The following is an 18046-nucleotide window of genomic DNA, read 5'->3' as shown; positions in this document are numbered from 1 at the left end:
CTGCAGCTCCCTGTCCTGGGAGATGCAGCAAGGGGATGAATGGGAGCTCCCCAGACAGTCCTGATGTGAAGATAAACACAATGGTTTTCCAAAATGTCTCATCCCATAATCCACGAATCCATTTATCCTAAATAGCCATTGCACAGCCCACTGTTATGACAAACTCTTCTGGAATTAATCCAGTTCCAGAATTATGACAAGCTAAAAATGATGTCTATTCCCATGGCTATAGACAGAGAGCTGCTACTCAGCAACAAATGTACCACCAAGTGCCATAAAAATAGCCCCTTTGGAATTATGCAGTGTTTGGGAGTTGTCATTTCATAGGGGTAAAAATGGATCCATTTTGTGACAAAATATGCATAATATGTATTCACAGCTTTATAAATAGCATTTATAAAATTATGTGTATAATTTTATCTTAAATTGATGCTGAGCAAACAGACAAAACAATCAACAAGAACTTAGCACACAAGTTTTGTTCTGAGGAGAAATCTTGGTTGCTGGTAACACCTTAGATAACTGTAAGACTTTTGCCTTAGAAATGCAGATGTCAAAAGAGACCTTCCTCCCCTCTCCTCACCTTCCTTTCTTTCTTTAAGACAGCTTTAGGGAAAAAAGTTGAAATTACTGCCATCATGGCAAATGTGATGACTCTAAGCCAAAGAAGCAGCCCGGGCCAGAGTTGTCACCCTACACAAATCAATTCCACAGCTTTAGCTATTCTGTAGGAGAGAGGTTTCCAGATGCAGGGTTGTATATCACTTGGGGTCCCAGCTCTTGCACAGGGAGTCACAAATGTGATGGAAATTCAGTTGCTGAAATGGGGCTCTGAGCCAGAACTGGGGTCAGTAGCTGGGACATAACTTGAATTGGCTCTTAAAGGAGCATTTGGGGACCATACTCTTTGGCTTCCTCTCTTGTCATTCTGCTTTCTTTCATCTCACTTGCCCTTGCAGCACTGATACGGAGACAAAGCATTTGTACTGGTGGGTGAGGAAGATGAGGCCTCATTGGAGGCTCCTGGGCATCTTTCCTTTCCCACTTACTGGCTCTGCTGAAAGGGAGCAGATACAAATATGAAGGCTTAACTGCTGCCCTATCCCAGGCTTTCCTGTCTGCCCTCTCCCCTCTGGAGCCTGGCTGCAGGCTGCGGGTCCTTCTTATCTCTAAAGGTGCTCAGTCACATCCCGTAGTGGCCAAAGCCCTAGGGACGGGTAGGAGCTAGGGGTGGGGAAGGTGGTATCCAGGGAAAAAATATTGCAACATTGGCATGATAATGCAGCAGAACTCAGTGTGAGGCCTTAGAGGAGAGGACGATGATGTTGTTTGAGAACAGAACTGGTTTTATTCACTCACACTCGCATATCTGTACTCATAAGCAGCTGGATGCTAGCGTGCAAGTGGTAGTTTGCTCTGGGTCAGATTGCCACCGCCATCATTGATAGTCCTGGTTGGGGACTACCCTCCAGCGGAGTGACCCGCAGCCCGCCGGGAAGCGCAAGGTGGAGAACTGGATGCGTGTGCTGGAGGATGCGACCCCCATACAACCTCATGCCTCAGAGCTGGGTTTGTGGAGTCTCAGGATGTAGTGCATGAGCAGACACGGTTGTCCTGTCCTGACCAGGCGGCATGAGGCAGTTTAAAAGCAGGATTTAGCGACTCGGAGAGGAGAATAAAATGGGCTTCCCAGAATGGTGCAACAGCACAAGACAGCAACTTCACCAAAACTCTGAGATCATTTAAATTGTAATGCTTTTCCTTAGAAATCAGCATTAAAAAAATTCTTTTAATGAAAATACGACTTTTTTCAAAGAATAGTACATTTAAAAAAGAAGTTTTTTCATTTTTTCATATGATTTCACAAAAGTCAATAAATATTTTCTGGGGAAAATTATATCCCTGTTACCATTTTACTGAAATTACCAAATGGTTTCCAGGACAACTTTCCAATAGCACTAGGGTTTACATTTCTACTTCTTGAGGGGTCAGGAAGGTCTTGGTCAGAGAAATGAAGGGATAGACAAAAATGTCAGAACTGTGCTTTGATGTTTTCCCACCTCTTGCTAAAGCAAGAAATATTGCCTGTTAATGTGATAAAAAAGAGTGAGGCTAGCAGGGGATTTATGCCCTCCTGGAGACATGGTGTGCTAGCTCTCCTTCAAGTTCTCTCATGCTATTTCCATGGCAACTCCATATAATGATAACTCCCACTGATTTTCTTCTTTTATCTGTTATTTTGGTCCCAGATAGTGATGGAGCTGAGGCATACATTTCTTTCACACCATTTGATGCCCATCGACAGCCAAAAGTAAATAATGTCCTCATTCTTCAGACCTTTAGGAAGCACAGTTAGTTCACAGCGCTTTCGGGAATTCACCTGCAGAGCTGGACGGAGCTGAGACAGGAAAATCAGTGCTACAGATGCTCAGAGGAAGCTGCAAAGGATGAATGCCCACTGTCAGCACAAGGTGACAGGATTACATCCCACTCCTGCCTTTGTCCTCCCCTTGGCCAGGGCACCAGCTGGAGGCTAAGTAGGAGGCCGTGGTGCAATGGAAGGATGGATGATTTGGGTTCAGGGAGCTGTGTCTCAGCTGTCCTGCCCACAGAAACAGGAGGTCACGCTGCCTGACTGGAAAATACTCCCATCCCCCCTGCTGTCTGTTCATGATTGCATATCCGGTCCGGCTCACAAGACAAGGGACAGGAGCTTCTTCCAGGCAGAACTGCAGCCAGAGAAACCCTCGACCAAGTGCCTCTAGCCCATGACTTCCTCCCGCTTACGAAATCTCTACAGCAAGTTGCTGCTGGCTGATTTTATGTAGCAGAACTGGCAAGCGTGCAGCTTGTTCTGGGAAACCTGTGCTTGCTTCATCTAGCTAATAGGACAGGGCAGAACAAATCGTCAGGGCCGGGGGGGAGAGTCCACAGAGAGCCTCGAGTCCAGCTGCCAGCATGGGCTACGATTCAGTCAGTGCCAGGGAGGACAGGACAGTCTGAACGGGGAAGCCTGTCCCAAGCATCCCCTTACTTCATGCCATGAGAGTATCCAGGTGTTTTGGCTCTCCTCATTTCTTCCTACAGAGATTCCCATTTAAGCAAGTGATCAGTGCCAGCTGAAAGGACATCCTCCTTCAGGAAGGGACCTTAAACCCTGCTGGCTTACACTTGATAGTAGTGGCCCTTCTGAGTGAGGCTGCAGATCAGAAGAGCTGTCCTACTCTGTTTAGTCCTCTCTGTCCTGTAAGCCAGCTGTTGGTGAGAGCTTTGCTGGGTCTCAGGCTGTTTTAACAGATGGAGAGGCTAATTATGCAAGAAGTTATTCAGTTCTCTGCATGCAAAGAGATTTGCAAGGATGGGAGCACGTCAAGGATCAATGCCCCTCTGCTGTGACAGTGGTCAGAGCAACTGAATGGAGTGGTGGGGAAGATGGCACTGCACCCGCAGGGACCATGTCCCATGGCTGAAGTCACTTGGGATTTGTGTTGCCCGCTACTCTGGAAGGGTGAGCCAAGAGGGGGCACACAGTCTTCCTGCCTGGCTCCCCACCAATCCACTGGGTCCCTCTTCCTTCCACCCTTACAAAGAGATGGGGATAATTTCAGGTCTGAGATCTTTCGCTGCTTAGCTTCACCACATCAACACCCAATGACGAGAGTTAATCCTAAGAAAAATGGAAAAGGAGCCAGAAACTCAGTGCTGTGACTAGCCCCTGCTCCCCGGTTAGACAATGTACTTGCTGGTTGGGACTGCTGTCCTTCTGTCCTGGTTTCAGCTGGGATAGAGTTAATTTTCGTCCTAGTAGCTGGTATAGTGCTGCGTTTTGGATTTAGCATGAGAATAATGTTGATAGCACACTGATGTTTTAGTTGTTGCTAAGTAATGTTTACACCAGTCAAGAACTTTTCAGCTTCCCGTGCTCTACCAGGTGCACAAGAAGCTGGGAGGGGGCACAGCCAGGACAGCTGACCCCAACTGGCCAAAGGGCTATTCCATACCATAGGACATCATGCTCAGTATATAAACTGGGGGGAGTTGGCCGGGGGCAGTGATCGCTGCTCAGGAACTGGCTGGGCATCGGTCGGCAGGTGGTGAGCGGTTGCATCACTTGTTTTTTTGTTTTTCCCTGGGTTTTGTTCCTCTCTCTCTCATTATTTTCCCTTTTCCTTACGATTTATTATTATTATTATCATTATTATCAATGATTATTTTATTTCAATTATTAAACTGTTCTTATCTCAGCCCACGAGTTTTCTTACTTGTGCTTTTCTGATTCTCTCCCCCATCCCACTGGGAGTGGGGAGGGTGAGCAAGCGGCTGCGTGGAGCTTTGTTGCCGACTGGGGCTAAACCACAACACCATCACTGCCCGGATGACGATGAGCCACTGGCTCAGCTGGGGGCCCAGCCTGTGCGTGCGTGAGATGATGTGTGTTTGCAGGAGCTGGTGCGGCTCAGCCTCCGGCTCCCCTGCAGTCACCTCTGAGTCAAGCCAGGGGACTGCAGGGCATGTGCAATTATACAGACACCACCTCCATTAAGGGGAGAGGAAGGAGGGCTCCGTAGCGTGAGTCTTTGCCTGGAAGCAGGCCAGGTTTGGATCTGTTCTCTGAGAGACACAGAACAACTCACCTGGGCGTGAGGATGAGCAGCCACCTAGGCATGATGGAAATCTGCTCTTGACCGTGTGCCCTGAATGTAGGGAACAGCATTTCCTCATCATGCTGGCATGATGGAAGGATAAACACGTGAAAGATCTCCTGTAGGACTCTTAGCAATTCAACAGACACGTCAAAAACGCAACAGGAGTATTCATAAATACCAGATCTGAGGTCACCAATACAAATTCAAGCCTAGCACCTTGTCCACATGTATTATGATGATCCCATCAATCACAAAAAATTCTCCGTCCCCCAGGGTTGAGGCAGTGGGGTTAAACACAGCAACAAATCTCTGCTAAGAGGGAGGCCACAAAGACATGTTTCTAAACTCCTTGTGTAAGATGTACCCAAAGTTCATGGTTTTTTATTTCTTAGGATGTTGCTAAGACACATATACCCATAAAAATGATTCTTTCCAGCCTTAGACATACAGCTGCCTCTAAAGTAAGAACTAAAGCCAAAGCAACTTTTGTCATTGATTTTACCAGCAAGAATTTAACTTTTTTGTCCCAGATTCTCACTTCAAATGTATCATCATGCTTCTATTAATTTCAATGTGAGCATTGTGTGCACAGTTGGAGGCAGAGCATGCCCCAAAAGCTGATTACATTTGAAGAGTGCACTGTGAAAGAGAAATCAGGCGAGACACTATCAAGGGTTTCATCTCTTTGGGATCCTGTAAAGGAACATACAGCTTCTTTCAGCATTTCCCCATTCATTCAATATAGACAAAGTTGCTTCCACTTTTAGAGATTACCACCAGACAATAAAGACAAATGATATTCAAAAAAAGGCAAGATGCATAACGAAACTTCCCCTCCTCCCACCCCACTTGTCTCCAGGATTTGGGAAGAATCCCTTGTAGCTAGAGCCAGGGCTGGACACCTCGGTAAATCTGGCTTTACGACTCCTCCCGTCGGGTGAAAAATGTGATGGCCACCAAGACACGAAGCACTGATCTGCTGTGAACTCACTTGAGCAGTTTGAATACGTTAAAAAATGGTTCATGATCTATCTTCATGCAAGCTGGTTAACTCAGCAGAAACGGGACCGTGTGTCCACGGTGGATGCAGATCCCGCAGTGCCCCCGCCTGGTTACTGAAGATTATGGAACAAGGGCCCAATGCCATGGGAAAAATGAGCCGGTTCAGTATTTCAGGTCCTCACACAAGACAGGTTTTAGCTTGTATTTCAGGGAATATGGTAAAGCAGAGTGTGCGGCAGAGCTGGTCTCCTCCTAGGAGAGGAGCAGGGCAGCAGGGAGGGTGACACTAGCACTGCCATACTGCGAGAGCTGCACAGGCAGGATCCCAGGTCATTTGAAGCAGCGTTATAACTGCCCCACAGTCGTTCCAGCAGCCTAGCAGCAGCCCGTGCCATGGAGAACCGAGCACACCAGACTCCTGTCTCACAACCTAATAGCTTGCTACGCTGCCAGAAACTCACATCTGTGAGGTTTCTGTGAGGTCTGTCATGCTGGAAAAACCTTATGCTTTTATCTGTAGACCACCCAGTAGAGCCAGGTGGATGAGTTCATACACTTGTCTACCCTTTCCCCTTCAAACCAGTGCACACACCCCTGCATCAGTGACTACATCTGCTTGTGAGGTGACTTGCGCTTAAAAGCTAGGCATTTAATCCTGGCCCTGCCAAAGTCTCATCTCACACCAATCATTTGCCATTTTAAACCCAAAAGTCTGGATGTAACAAGGGGAACCACAACACAGCCTCGATACATAGTGATGATGGTGGTGATGGGTAAGGAGGAGAAGAGACACAGACAGGTCATGTTACCTACCTGCAGCTTCTTGCAATGTTATATCTACCTGGCACTTCTCTGTGTAATAACATTGTCCTGCACATGTCGCTACCAGATGTTACCAGCTCTGGCACTGGGGACCTCCTGTCCTGCTGACCAGCACAGTCCCACCTAGGCAGGCCCGGGAGATTGGTGGCCTCCATTTGGGAGGCTGGACAGGATGGGGAGCGGAGCTGGTGAGCCATAACCTGCCTTGACAGCCAGAAGCATGCCTGCTTGCCCATTTGCTGTCTTACTCCAGTGACTGTCTGTCTCCTGCGGCGTCGTGAAGCACCAGGAGTCTGTGGCCTGGGGTCTGTGGCCCTGGGTCTGGGAACTGACTGATCTTCCTTGCCCATAGACACCTCACCAGAGCTGGGCAGGAGGCTCTCCAGGCAGTCATTTCTCTCCAGCAGCTGAAGTGCAGCCAGTCAGGAAGAGGTTAGTTGAAATCAAACCAAACTGTGCCTAAAATAAAATGAGTTCAGAGACAAGCTTTTTGTATTGCTGTATAAAACAAGCTGAACGTCACAGTGGAAAAGCTTCCTTTTTAGGCTGGAAAGTTTTAGTGTGGCAGTTTTTTTTTTTTAATTGGAACATGCTGAGTCAAATAAATCATTTCATGGGAGCAAAATTGCAAATTTTGCCAAAGTTCAATGAAAGGCCATGAAATAACTTTTTTAACGGTTTTAATACTAAAGCTTTAATGAGATGCGGGGTGGTGTGGGGGTTTTTTTTTGTTTTGTTTTTAATTACAACGAGGAGTCCAGCGTTTTGCTTTGACCCCACGGAGGTGGAGACGCCCCGGCCCCCCCCTCCCCCGCTCCGCCGGGGCGAGGCGCGGAGGCGGCGGCCGCAGCCCGGCCGGGAGCGCTGGGCTGCGCGGGGCAAGGGCGCCACCCGGCGGCCGCTGGCGGAAGGGCCGGAGGAGCCGCCCGGGGGTTCGATCCCCCCGGGGGTTCGATCCCCCCGGCCGCTCTGTCCCCTCGCACCCACTTCCTTGGCGTTGCCTCCGCTTCCTTTGCGGAACCAGAAGCCTAAAAACCAGCCTCCCCCCACCCCTGGGGGGGTCTGGAGAGTACCGTGAGTACCAGGAGGATGTTGAAGGCATCCTGGACCCTGCGTGCCTCGTTGCTCCCTTGGCACCAAGTCTCAGGTGGCCGGGTTAGGGGCTGAGGGTCACGGCCGGCTCCCTTCGGGGAAACAGGCAATGAGGGAGGATGGTTCGGCACTATTAAAACCAGGCTGGCTGCAGGAACAGCCTGTCTCTTTACTCTGAATATAGAGGGGTCCCGGGATGACTAAGTGACACTGAGCAACAACCGACGCGTCTAATTTCTGAGATTCAAATGTGTTCAGTCTGGCAAAATCAGTAAAGAGCTGACTTGCAGGAAAATGTGCGCCGAGCAAGGAGCAGCTCCAGAGTCAAGGATGCTACCCAGGTCCCTTTCTCCCCATGACTATAATCTCACCCAAAATTTTCAGCACTTCTTCACACTCCTGCTCCAGCATTTGAGCCTCACTGCAGACTGTTTGGGGGGGGGAACAGCAGACAGCGCCGTATGTTGGTGACACAGCATGCTATTTCAGCTCTTGACTAATTCATGAGAGAACAAATGCCCATTTTGTAAGCCACAGCCTTTGCTTTCTCCTCAAATGCACCTGTTACTGGTTTGATGGGAGAAACTCCTCAGCCAGGCGGAGCCCTGGCTGACTCCAGAGACAGATCCAGAGAAGATCAGCCTGGCCAGCCAGGAGGGCAGCTCCTGCTCCATGCCTGGCACTTCAGAAAGCGTTTTGCAGAAAATGGCACTCATATCTAGCACGGTGCTTCACTCGTCACCATAGCAAAGCAAAGCAAACACCAGTTTCCCTAGAAACTGCGGGTGGCAGGGCATGTTGATGTTAAGGGAGGAAGAGGATCCCACATAGGACAGCCCTGGGTGCAGAAAGGTGTTGCAGGTAGGGAGAGGGGACAGGACAAGTCCCAGGCACACAGGGACCAGGTTGGCGGAAGTGGGGCAGGGACCCCCAGGAGAGACTCCCATGGCCACTGTCCTGCATTGCTCAGTGCAGTGGCAAAGACTGCCTTGGGGCAGAGGGGGCCAAGTCCCCATGGTTGGGTGGCCCAGTAAGGGCACAGATTCATCGAGCACAGCTGGTCACCAACAGCTCACCAACCCCAGCGTGGGTGGAGTCATGCAGACCAGCTGGTACACAAGGGCTGGGCTTGCTGCCACTGAGGTACACCTCCACTTTGCATTCAGAGCCCCCAGCAAGCCGGCAAATGCCAGCAGGGGCCCTTGGACTTCCTTCTCCAGGGCTCCCTGCTGGGAGAGGCAGCTGCTGCTGCAGCCCTCAGCTCATGAGTGGCCTTGGGTGCTGTTTCTGGCTCCTGCCAGAAACCACCTGCTTTAGAGATGGAACCTCAGGACTGTTCAGTCCCTTCTATTTATAACCACACAAGCTCTTCCAGGGCAAAGGAAGTAACTGGTGCTGGGGAAAATGAACCTGAAGAAGGCATTGCCCAGTGGTGCACGTTCATGGCAATGTATGCCAACCACATACTGGGCCGCATGAGTAAGGGTGAAGTCAGCAAGACAAGGGAAGTGGTTATTCCCCTTTATTTAGCACTTGTGAGGCCTTATCTGAAGTACTGTGTCCAGTTTGGGTCTCTCAGTGCAACAGAGCTTGATCAAGTGGAAGAAGTCCGGCAGGGGGGCCACTGAGACAGTTGGGGGCTGCTTGGAGTATGTCGCCAAGAGGAGAGGCTGAGGGACCTGCTTAGCTGTGAGAAGAAAGGCTAAGGGGGATCCAGTTGCTCTTGTCTATTAAGTAAATGGATGCTATAGAGAAGATGGGACCAGACTTTTCTTAGAGGTGTACAGTGAAAGGACATGGGGTGACAGACAAGTTGCAACAAGGGAAATTCTGATTAGAAACAAGTTAAAAAAAAAAATCCCATTGAGAGTGATCAGACACCAGCACAGGGGCCCTGAGAAGCTGTCAGATCTCCACCTTTGGAGATATTCAACACTTACCTGGACAAGGCCCTGACAACCTGGTCTAGCTCTGAGGTGAGCCCTGTTCAGGGCAGAAGCTGGACTAGACCTCTCCAGAGATCCCATCTGACTGAAACCTTTGTGTGACTCTGTAATTCCGCTAGACCTACTAAAATCCAAGAAAATGCTGGAAACAAGGAGGAATGCTGTGGCTTCTCGGAACCACCAGCTCCCTGCACATGTGGGAGCTTACGCTTTGAAGAGAGCTTGGGGCAGAATAAAGGAAGAGGCATCCCACATGTTACCCACTCATGACCTATACACTGGCAGCTTTTAGATCTCATATTTGTCTTTAAGACACCGCAAAGCCAGTCCCTCCCTGAGGAGTGTGTGTGTGTCGAGGAGAACAGTGTAAGCTAAGCAACCCGCCTGGCTGGATGAAAATGTAGCGGGGGGGGGGGTTGATGCTCTGATGGTGCCACTTGCTCCTCTGGGTGTTGGTCCCCTCTAGGTGCTGCTCACAGGCTGTAGTGCAGCTACTTGGGGTGGCTGAATGAGACTCTGCTCCCAGCTGTTCACCTTGCCTGTATCAGGGCCAGGAAAAAGGGAGGCATTTCTGCTCTTCAGCTACCTCTATTTCTGGTCCAGTGTGATGAGATGCACTGAAACCTACAGTGTAGAGTTTGTACGGGAGAAGGTGACTGCTGTCGTTGGGGACTGGACACACCATCTGTACCATCAGCCCTGCTGTGGGGCCAGTCACCTTTGGCAAAGGAGCACCACGCACACTTGAGCCAACAGTCGCCACATCCCAGATGTGGCCCTTTGATTCTGTTCCTTGGGGAGCAGATCTGATTAAAGTGATCCCCTGACCCCGCAAGCCTGCAGAGAGTGGATGCACGAGGCTGTGCCAGCCTCCCCACCAGCCCCAGTTACTCATGCACAGCCTGAGTCACCGTTGGACACTGCTCTGTGTTGAATACTTAAACAGGGAGGGGACAGATGGCAGGAGAGGGGACATCTGAGGGGTGGAGGCAGGGGTGGCTGCCAGTGACCCCATCACTCATATGTAGCAGGCCAGAGGGGATGCAACTTTTCAGCACTTGCTTCAGAAAAGGCTGGGGGGTGCCAGTGGTGCCCCACACTCACAAGGGGCTTACAAGGCATCGTGGGTTCCCCATCCCATGCAGCTGCCTCCTGCCACCCCAGGAGACCAACGCTTGCTTTCTCGGTCCGTGGTCAGCCTGGCAGGCATGGGAGCTGGACATGCTCCCCAACACCTCTGTCTCCAGAGCCCGAAGGAGGACACAACCCAGGCGCAGCCCCGCTGGCTGGCAGCGTGCTCCTCCCTGCCTACAACCAGTCCCCGGCATCTCCTGCCCCAGCTGAGGCAGGGGGACTCATTTACCACCCCTGTGCTCCAGCAAGGGCTACAGGGCTTGTGGGGAGAGGGTGAATCCCTCCCAGAGGAACACCTTGTTTGGGGAGGGTGGCGCTGGCACCAGCTGCCAAAAGGGGAGCTTTTTTGGCAAGCTGGGGAGCATTTGGGAGGTGAACCCAGCAAGGTCCTTCCCTGTCCCAGGCCCTGGCACCACTGGCCTGGGTCTGTTGCCCCAAGGGTTTACCACACCCTCTGTGCCCACACCTGGCTGGGCATGTGGAGCCCTACAGCCCTGGCAAGCCCACGGGATGGTGACCCTGAAGGTCCTGGGTCCGAACGGTGCCTCTGGCCTTCTTTGCCCTTTTCCCATGACATCCCTGACCTGAAGTTCAGCTGGGTTTATCCCGCCTCCCAATAATCCTGGCTGCTTTCATAATCCAGGTGTGCTCCGTGCCAACCCTTCTCCGCTGTGTACATTTCTGGCACTCTGGTCTCCTTGAACAGGGAGAGGAGGGAACAGAAACCAGAGGGCCCTGAAGGCAATGGACTTGCAGCCCCCACCACCAAGGGAGCCCTTTGCAGGAGAGAGGGTAGGGATGACCCTTACTGGGTTTACTGGCCTTCCAGTGGGCAGATTTTAAGAAAAACCAGCACAAGGATCAGGCAACCTTCCTGCCTCCTCCACTCGCTTGTTCCTTTCAGGTGTAGCCTGTCTGGCCCCACCAGTTTAGGATTTCCCTGGGATGTGTGTGTGTGTGACTAAGTGGCCGACTGGTTTGGTTTAAGCTCAGTTTTAAGGAAAGGGGAAACTGCTGCTTTCCCAAAAGCCTCTCCCGAGGCGTGAGAAACCTGCAGAGTGGCACCACTCCTTTCCCACCAGTGCCAAGTTCCACAGAAATTTGTATTTAATTCGGCATTTAAATCAGCCCTCACCCAAAGCTGCCTTAATATTGAACAAGTGCAAAATAACTCTGGGCAGATTAGTATTTGTGTCATTACAGAGGTTTAAAAAAATTACTCTAAAAGGCGCTGTAAATCCTTGGAAGGAGATTTTCATTCTCTGCCGAGCAGCATGCACAGTGACAACCAAGTAATCAAGAAAATCGCCGTGCCCTGAGTTGATGGCAGTGCATATGGTGACCCTCATCCCTCCTAGTTCTGCTGCCTCTGGGGCCAAGGTGCATTTGGGAGGCACTTTCTGACCTGTGGCAGTCAGTGAAGGAGTTTATAAGTGTCTGGGATGTGGAAAACACACACAGTAAGAGCACACTTCACTCTTATTTCTCCTGTTAGCCTGTCCCTTTGCTCCACCAGATGCCACTGAAGCAGGGGAGCTGGCTCTGTTTTAACACGTATTTGGCTCCTTCTGGGATGTACTCTAGCTACATTCAAGCTACATTGATGTGGTGCATCAATGGCACCACATCAGCTCGAAAACCTAATTTCTTGAAAGTTTAGTATTGTTCCAAGCACATCCATCCTACCTTCAGTCTGCAAGTCAACAACATGCATCATGGCTTCATATACCCCCTCCCCAGTCTTCTCCCAGGTGATAACATTAGTATCCGTGAGTTTTCTCTCCCATCCTCTGTGGTACACGTGTGGAACTGTGTAGGTGGAGGAGGGAGGAGGGGAGGGTAAGCATCGTTTCCACCTCAAATTTACTATAAAAAGGCAAGATGTCCCATGACGCATTTCAAACCAATGCCTAGGGGGGCTCTTTCTCATGCTGAGGGATTCAGAAGACCCAAATGTCCCTGTGTTGCCCTTCAGTGCTGGTAGGAAGAGTGGGGAAGGGCCAGCCTGGCATGTTCTAGACAGCACTGTGCCTGAGGAAGGGGGTTTGCTTGCCAGAAGCATACGGATATGTGGTAGCATAACATACCATGTAAAAACTCATGGGAGAGGAAGCCTCTAAAATGGAACATTACAGCCTCATACCATCAGGAGGTTTTAAAAAATATTATTATTAATAATATTATTATCATTATTATTATCACCATCATCATCATTATTTTGCTTTGATATTGTTTCTACTTTCAAATAAAAATATTACGTGTGTTCAGAACATGAGAAAGACATATTTTTACAAGCTGAATTAAATACCTACAGGCTCCTTTCCTATTCTTGATTGTGCAAGCACCCAGCAAGACACAAGCAAATAAATACAGGAATATAGACACAGCAGACACAGATACATGCAGTGATGAAAAGGTCACATCCTTCATCCTGCGTTTGCTTGCTGTGGCTTGGGTTTACATTTCTTCATTTCTTAGGCACTTCTAACATTGAATCAGCTTTCTTTATTCAAGAAAAGTAGCATGGAGAAGCTACTAACCCTCTTCTGCACTCTCAAGCAGGTGATCTCTGGTCCACAGTGCCAGGTTTGAAGAAGCCAGCATCTCTTTGCCATTTCCCTCCACAGCTGCAATCTCCCAGGTGGCCCACTCCAACCCATGGAGGGCTGTTGCTGTCACCCCACCAGCCATTAGAGGAATCACATTCCCGAGGAAGAACACCACTACAGTCTCTTGTAGTTCGGCTGTTTGGGTTTTTATTAATTAAATATTCCACATACAAAGTACTAAATAAATATATAGCTGTTTCAGACACCGGTGTACCATACACACCCACTTGGAGAGCTCTATGTATTTATATATGAAATAGCATGGAAAGCTATTTACCAAATGCAAAGCAGGCTACGGAACGTGTCAACTCTGCAGACTCATTGCTCATTGCCAGAGTGCAATCCACACAGCACACACACACACACGCATGCACACACATGCACATGCTCATGCTGGCTCACTCCTGGAAGAAGGGTGTCCGCCCTCTATAACCTGGCTGCTTGGGAAATGTTCGTGTTAATGCCACAGACACTCGGGAGGAGGCAGAGCTCCAAGTTGCACGGATTAGGTCCCACCAGGGTGTTGCAAGCAGCTACCTGGAAGAGGTTTTGTCTGCAGGGATCCACAGCCTGGGGTGGCAGGGGTGGGGAGGGAGGGTTTGCAGGGTTGGGCAGGCGCCCTGGAGAGCTCAGCTGGGGCGACTGGTCAGAGCTAGGAGGGAGGCTGATGCTAGAGCGCAAATCAGAAAATGTGTCAGGGTAAATAGGTGTAGATGTTTTTAGGCCTTTAAATTTTCTTCCCCCTCTCCACCATGGTCTCTAGGTGATGAGGAAGGGGTTGGAAGTGAACATGAAGAAGAAAAAAGGAATACTCTTTCTCTCTCTCTCTGTCTCTTCTCCACTGATCTCTGGAGGGGAGCCAGGAAGGGCTGGGAGTGGGCACAAAAGTAATGGTGGATAGATAAAGGTGTCCTCGGTAGTACCCCAGATGTGTTCACGGGTGGGCAGGAGTGGGGATGTGTAGGGCTGATGCTCCTACTCCTGCCTCTTCTCCCGTCAGACGTGGGGTGCAGGCATCCCTGCGAGCTGATCAAAGCAAGTCCTGGCTGGGGCAGAGTCAGTTGTAGACCTGGCTGATGATCTTCCTGCTGCTCTAGCCCTACAGCATTCCTGCTGAAAATAGGCCAGGAGAGGCTCTTCCCAGCACGTTCCTCTGTCAGAAGATATGAACTCCATCCTATGGAAAAATGGAGTGAGCAGGGACAGGATAGCCAGAACGGTGTCTGAAAGCTGTGTTTGAGGAATGAGGGTGCTACAAGGGTGCCTGTGTGGGGAAAAGAGGACCCCTCTCCTCTTTTGCCAGTGTGGGTTGACTCTGTTTCTTTTGCAGGATCAACTCGCTTGTCACCACGTGGCCCATTCCCCATGCCTCTGCTGACGGGCGCTTAGTCTCTTTGCTCCCTGCGGAGATGCTACATGGAGCCTTTCCCACCGGTATAGTCATGGTATGGGCTTGTCCGGGCCTTGGGCCGAGGGATGGAGAAATCTTTTTGGGGTTTGATGGTCTGAAAAGGAAGCAAGAAAGTCTTTACTTTTCAAAACTGGAGAGAAGTAACAGAATAGGGCTTAAAAAAACAAAACAGAAGAGGGAGAAACAGAGCTGAAGGTTTCCTGAGAGTGTGATCAATGGGGCTTTGGAAGAGGATCCTGGCAGAACAAACTAGTAATGGAGACTTGTCACCAGAGGACATGTGGGGAGATGATGTGAGCTACTAGACCTCGCTAGGCTGTGGTCTGAAGAAGGACTCATGAATGGACACGGGGACACGCAGACTGCCCACTCTGGATCTCCACTGCAACTTCCAGTGACAGCTGGTGGGAATACATTCAGGGCATGGGCTGGGTAAAGGAGCATGATCTCCTCAGGAAAGGGCACAGTCTACTGCAGGAACTGTGCTCAAAGAGAAGAATTCTTATGTGACGTCAAATCCAGAAGTATTGAAAACCACAACCTCAGACTTTGCCTTGGGCCCCTCTTGCCTCCCCATGTCCCTGGACATGTCACAGCTCCCTCCCCGCAGCTACAGGCACCTCCATGAACGCATGCCATGGTATCGCCCAGCTCCATGCGAAGCACCTGCCTCCACAGAGCCTGCTCTAGGTCCTTCTGTCTTTGCCCCTTCTCCTTCCCTTCCCTTCGGCGCCTGAACAGTAGCCTGCATGTGGTGAAATGGGTGAAGGGGGGGCACGAGCTTACCTTCATCTGAAAGTGAGAAGAGTATGGGGAATAGCTGAGGTCTCCTGTGTCTCCTGAGTCACAAGACAAGAGGGGGGAAAGTTAGTGAGTTAGTGTTATAAGGTAGCTTGGAAATACCACATCAAGGGAGACTCAAAGGGCCTGTTGCTACATTAGCAGCTGCTTTTAGACTGATCAAGCTATGCAATATGCAGGCAGGAATGTGTTAAAATCTGTAGGTGGGTGACTTATTAAATATTTCCTTATGAAAGCAGGAATGAATGGTATTGTAAATAACAGGACATAGGTGGCCTTGGACTTGAGACATCTCCTGTTGCCTCACAATTGCTGTCATCATCACTGGCCAGATCCCTCCCACTTGCATGCACAAGACCCCCTCTGCGGTATTCCCAGGGAAAGCACAGCCTTTCTCAGCTATTCTTTTACAAACCTGGAGGTCTGACTCCAGGGGACAAATGTGATCTCAGTAGCAGATCCATGGGGAGTGCACTCACATCTCCTACCCATAGATTTGGGAAGCCTCAATTGATAAAACATTTTGCTTTGTCCAAGTAGGCATGAGACTCATACAGAAAAGTAAGACCTCCTTGCCTCTTTTTTGGATGATGAGTTCATTTTTAAATAGATAATGGGAACCAGATCAGAACTGGAATAAATAACCTCCAAGGTATAACCTGGAGAGGTCTGAAGAGCTGGAGCATTGCTAAGAGACAAACAAAAAAACTCCTGAATTTTGACATGGAATTTCCAGACATAACAGAATCATAAGGAGTTATGTCCCAGCCCTGACACCCAGTAAGTCTCCTACTCCTCCTACACATCTCTGGCTCTTGCATGGGTCCTTACTCTTTTCCCTCTTTTCTGGAGATTAATTTTCACTTGAATTTCTGAAGTTTCATCAATCTGAAACTTTTTCCTACCTCTAAATTATCCATCATCTTCAAATCTTTTCTTGTAGCCCTCCTACGCCTTTTAGCTCATGAGTGGTGCATGTGTACTTAGGGCTGAGGGACAGTGGAGTCATTCACTTCATACCTTGCACAATTTCATCTTGGGTATAGGCATGGTTATCCACTCCAGTTGTCTGCTTTATGAACTTGGGTTGGCAGGAGTCATTTTCTGGAGGGTAGTCCCCCAGCCTCAGAGGGGCAGTGAGGAAACAAATTTCAGGGACGATATACATTATCAGGAAGATCCATCCATTGGATACCAGAGCAATGGCCACGACAGGATCATCCCAGCTATATTGGTTTAAAACGCTGTTGCCTTTTGTAAGCATAGTGATCCACACTACCCAAATGGCAATGGAGAACAGGACAGTGACAAAGATGTGTGCCCCGTGCCTCTTCCAGCTTTTGTATGACCCACAGAATGTGAACATGGAAACCAAGAAGGTCAGAGCCATCAAGAAGAGCACGTAGATCAAAAGCATGACAAAGTCCTTGTTGGTCTCCTCCGCAGACAGCTTCAGAAATCTGTCTTTCTGGTTTACTAGCATGGTGACTAAGTATTCAATGCTGATTATGACTTGTACCAAGGCAAAGGAAACAATGAGGAGCAGCAACACGAGCCAGGAGAAGGGCTTTCTTCCTCTCACTAGTTTGTTGAGGTTGAAGGCATGGGTGAGGAGGCATGAGAAGCAGAGAGCAAAGATGACTCCAAATAGGAAGAATCGAGTGGGGCGAGTCCTGTCATTGAGTTTAATGATGAATGCAAAAGTGAGACCAAAAATGCCGAGCATGCCTAAGAGAAAGAAGAAATAGATGGAGATCATGTGCCGCTTGCTGTTGTCTTGGACTTTACAGATGAGAAAGAAGAGCGAGAAGATGAGGAAAATGGTGACGAGGACACCAGCTGCAGCCAGCGACTCCAGGACAATCCCCCAGGCCTTCTCCATGTCACAGAGCAGGTAATAGTCAGCACCGATGCTGCTGCAGCCTCGGGGAGGCGATGTCGTCATCCTCTTGCCTTCTTGAACAACCTCCCGGTGAAATGTTTCCCCAAAGCTGCAGAAGAAGAAAAGACACAGGCTGTCATATCAACCACCTGGGTGCTGCCAGCAGAGGGGAAACACAGGCAGGACAGACATCCGTCCCCACCTCACTGGGCAAGGACACCACAGTGCTAAGGACATGGGGCTGTGGGAGCAGAGCCATCCCCTTGTGTGGCATCGGCTCTTTGTCAAGGGCAAGCCAAGTCTCTTAGCAGGAGGCGATTCACCTTGCATGTCCTCTGTACCGTGCCTGGGGTTGTGCAATGTCATAGGAGCGTGGGGAGCAGGGAGAAGGTAAGGCGCTTTCGCAGGCTTTAGCTTGGTGCCCTGCAGCACAGAGACTGAGATGCCTTGTCACTTTTGTGACACAAGAGCAGCTGTTAGCTGTAATACAGCTTACGCTTTTTTGACAAGTTCAAACAACATCAGTACCTTCTACCAGTGAACTTCAGAGATGAGAAATGCAGAACAGGTAGCTCATTACTCTGTTTCTTTTCCCTCTATTACTTACTCTGAAACACTCTTCGCTTTGGCTTACGGGTATAAATGAAGGGGAACTTTAACTGCCTTCTACCCTGTAGATAACTAACCTGGATGCCTCCAGC

At 49.7% G+C, this 18046-nt stretch overlaps 1 protein-coding gene across 1 annotated transcript; it reads right to left on the bottom strand.

Moving 5' to 3' along the window:
- Positions 1–13460: 13460 nt before the first annotated feature.
- On the bottom strand, positions 13461–17409 carry LOC142404663 (retinoic acid-induced protein 3-like). The gene is made up of 3 exons (XM_075491658.1): positions 16484–17409; positions 15449–15501; positions 13461–14756 (listed from the first exon to the last, which is right to left on the bottom strand). The coding sequence occupies exons 1-3, from the start codon at positions 17406–17408 to the stop codon at positions 14664–14666; spliced, it is 1071 nt and encodes a 356-aa protein (XP_075347773.1). The 5' UTR covers position 17409; the 3' UTR covers positions 13461–14663.
- Positions 17410–18046: the final 637 nt, after the last annotated feature.

Source organism: Mycteria americana, chromosome 1 (genome assembly GCF_035582795.1).
Source record: "Mycteria americana isolate JAX WOST 10 ecotype Jacksonville Zoo and Gardens chromosome 1, USCA_MyAme_1.0, whole genome shotgun sequence".
NCBI classification, from domain to species: Eukaryota; Metazoa; Chordata; class Aves; order Ciconiiformes; family Ciconiidae; genus Mycteria; species Mycteria americana.
The sequence above is the reverse complement of the archived record's forward strand: the minus strand, read 5'-3'. Positions and strand labels throughout refer to the sequence as shown.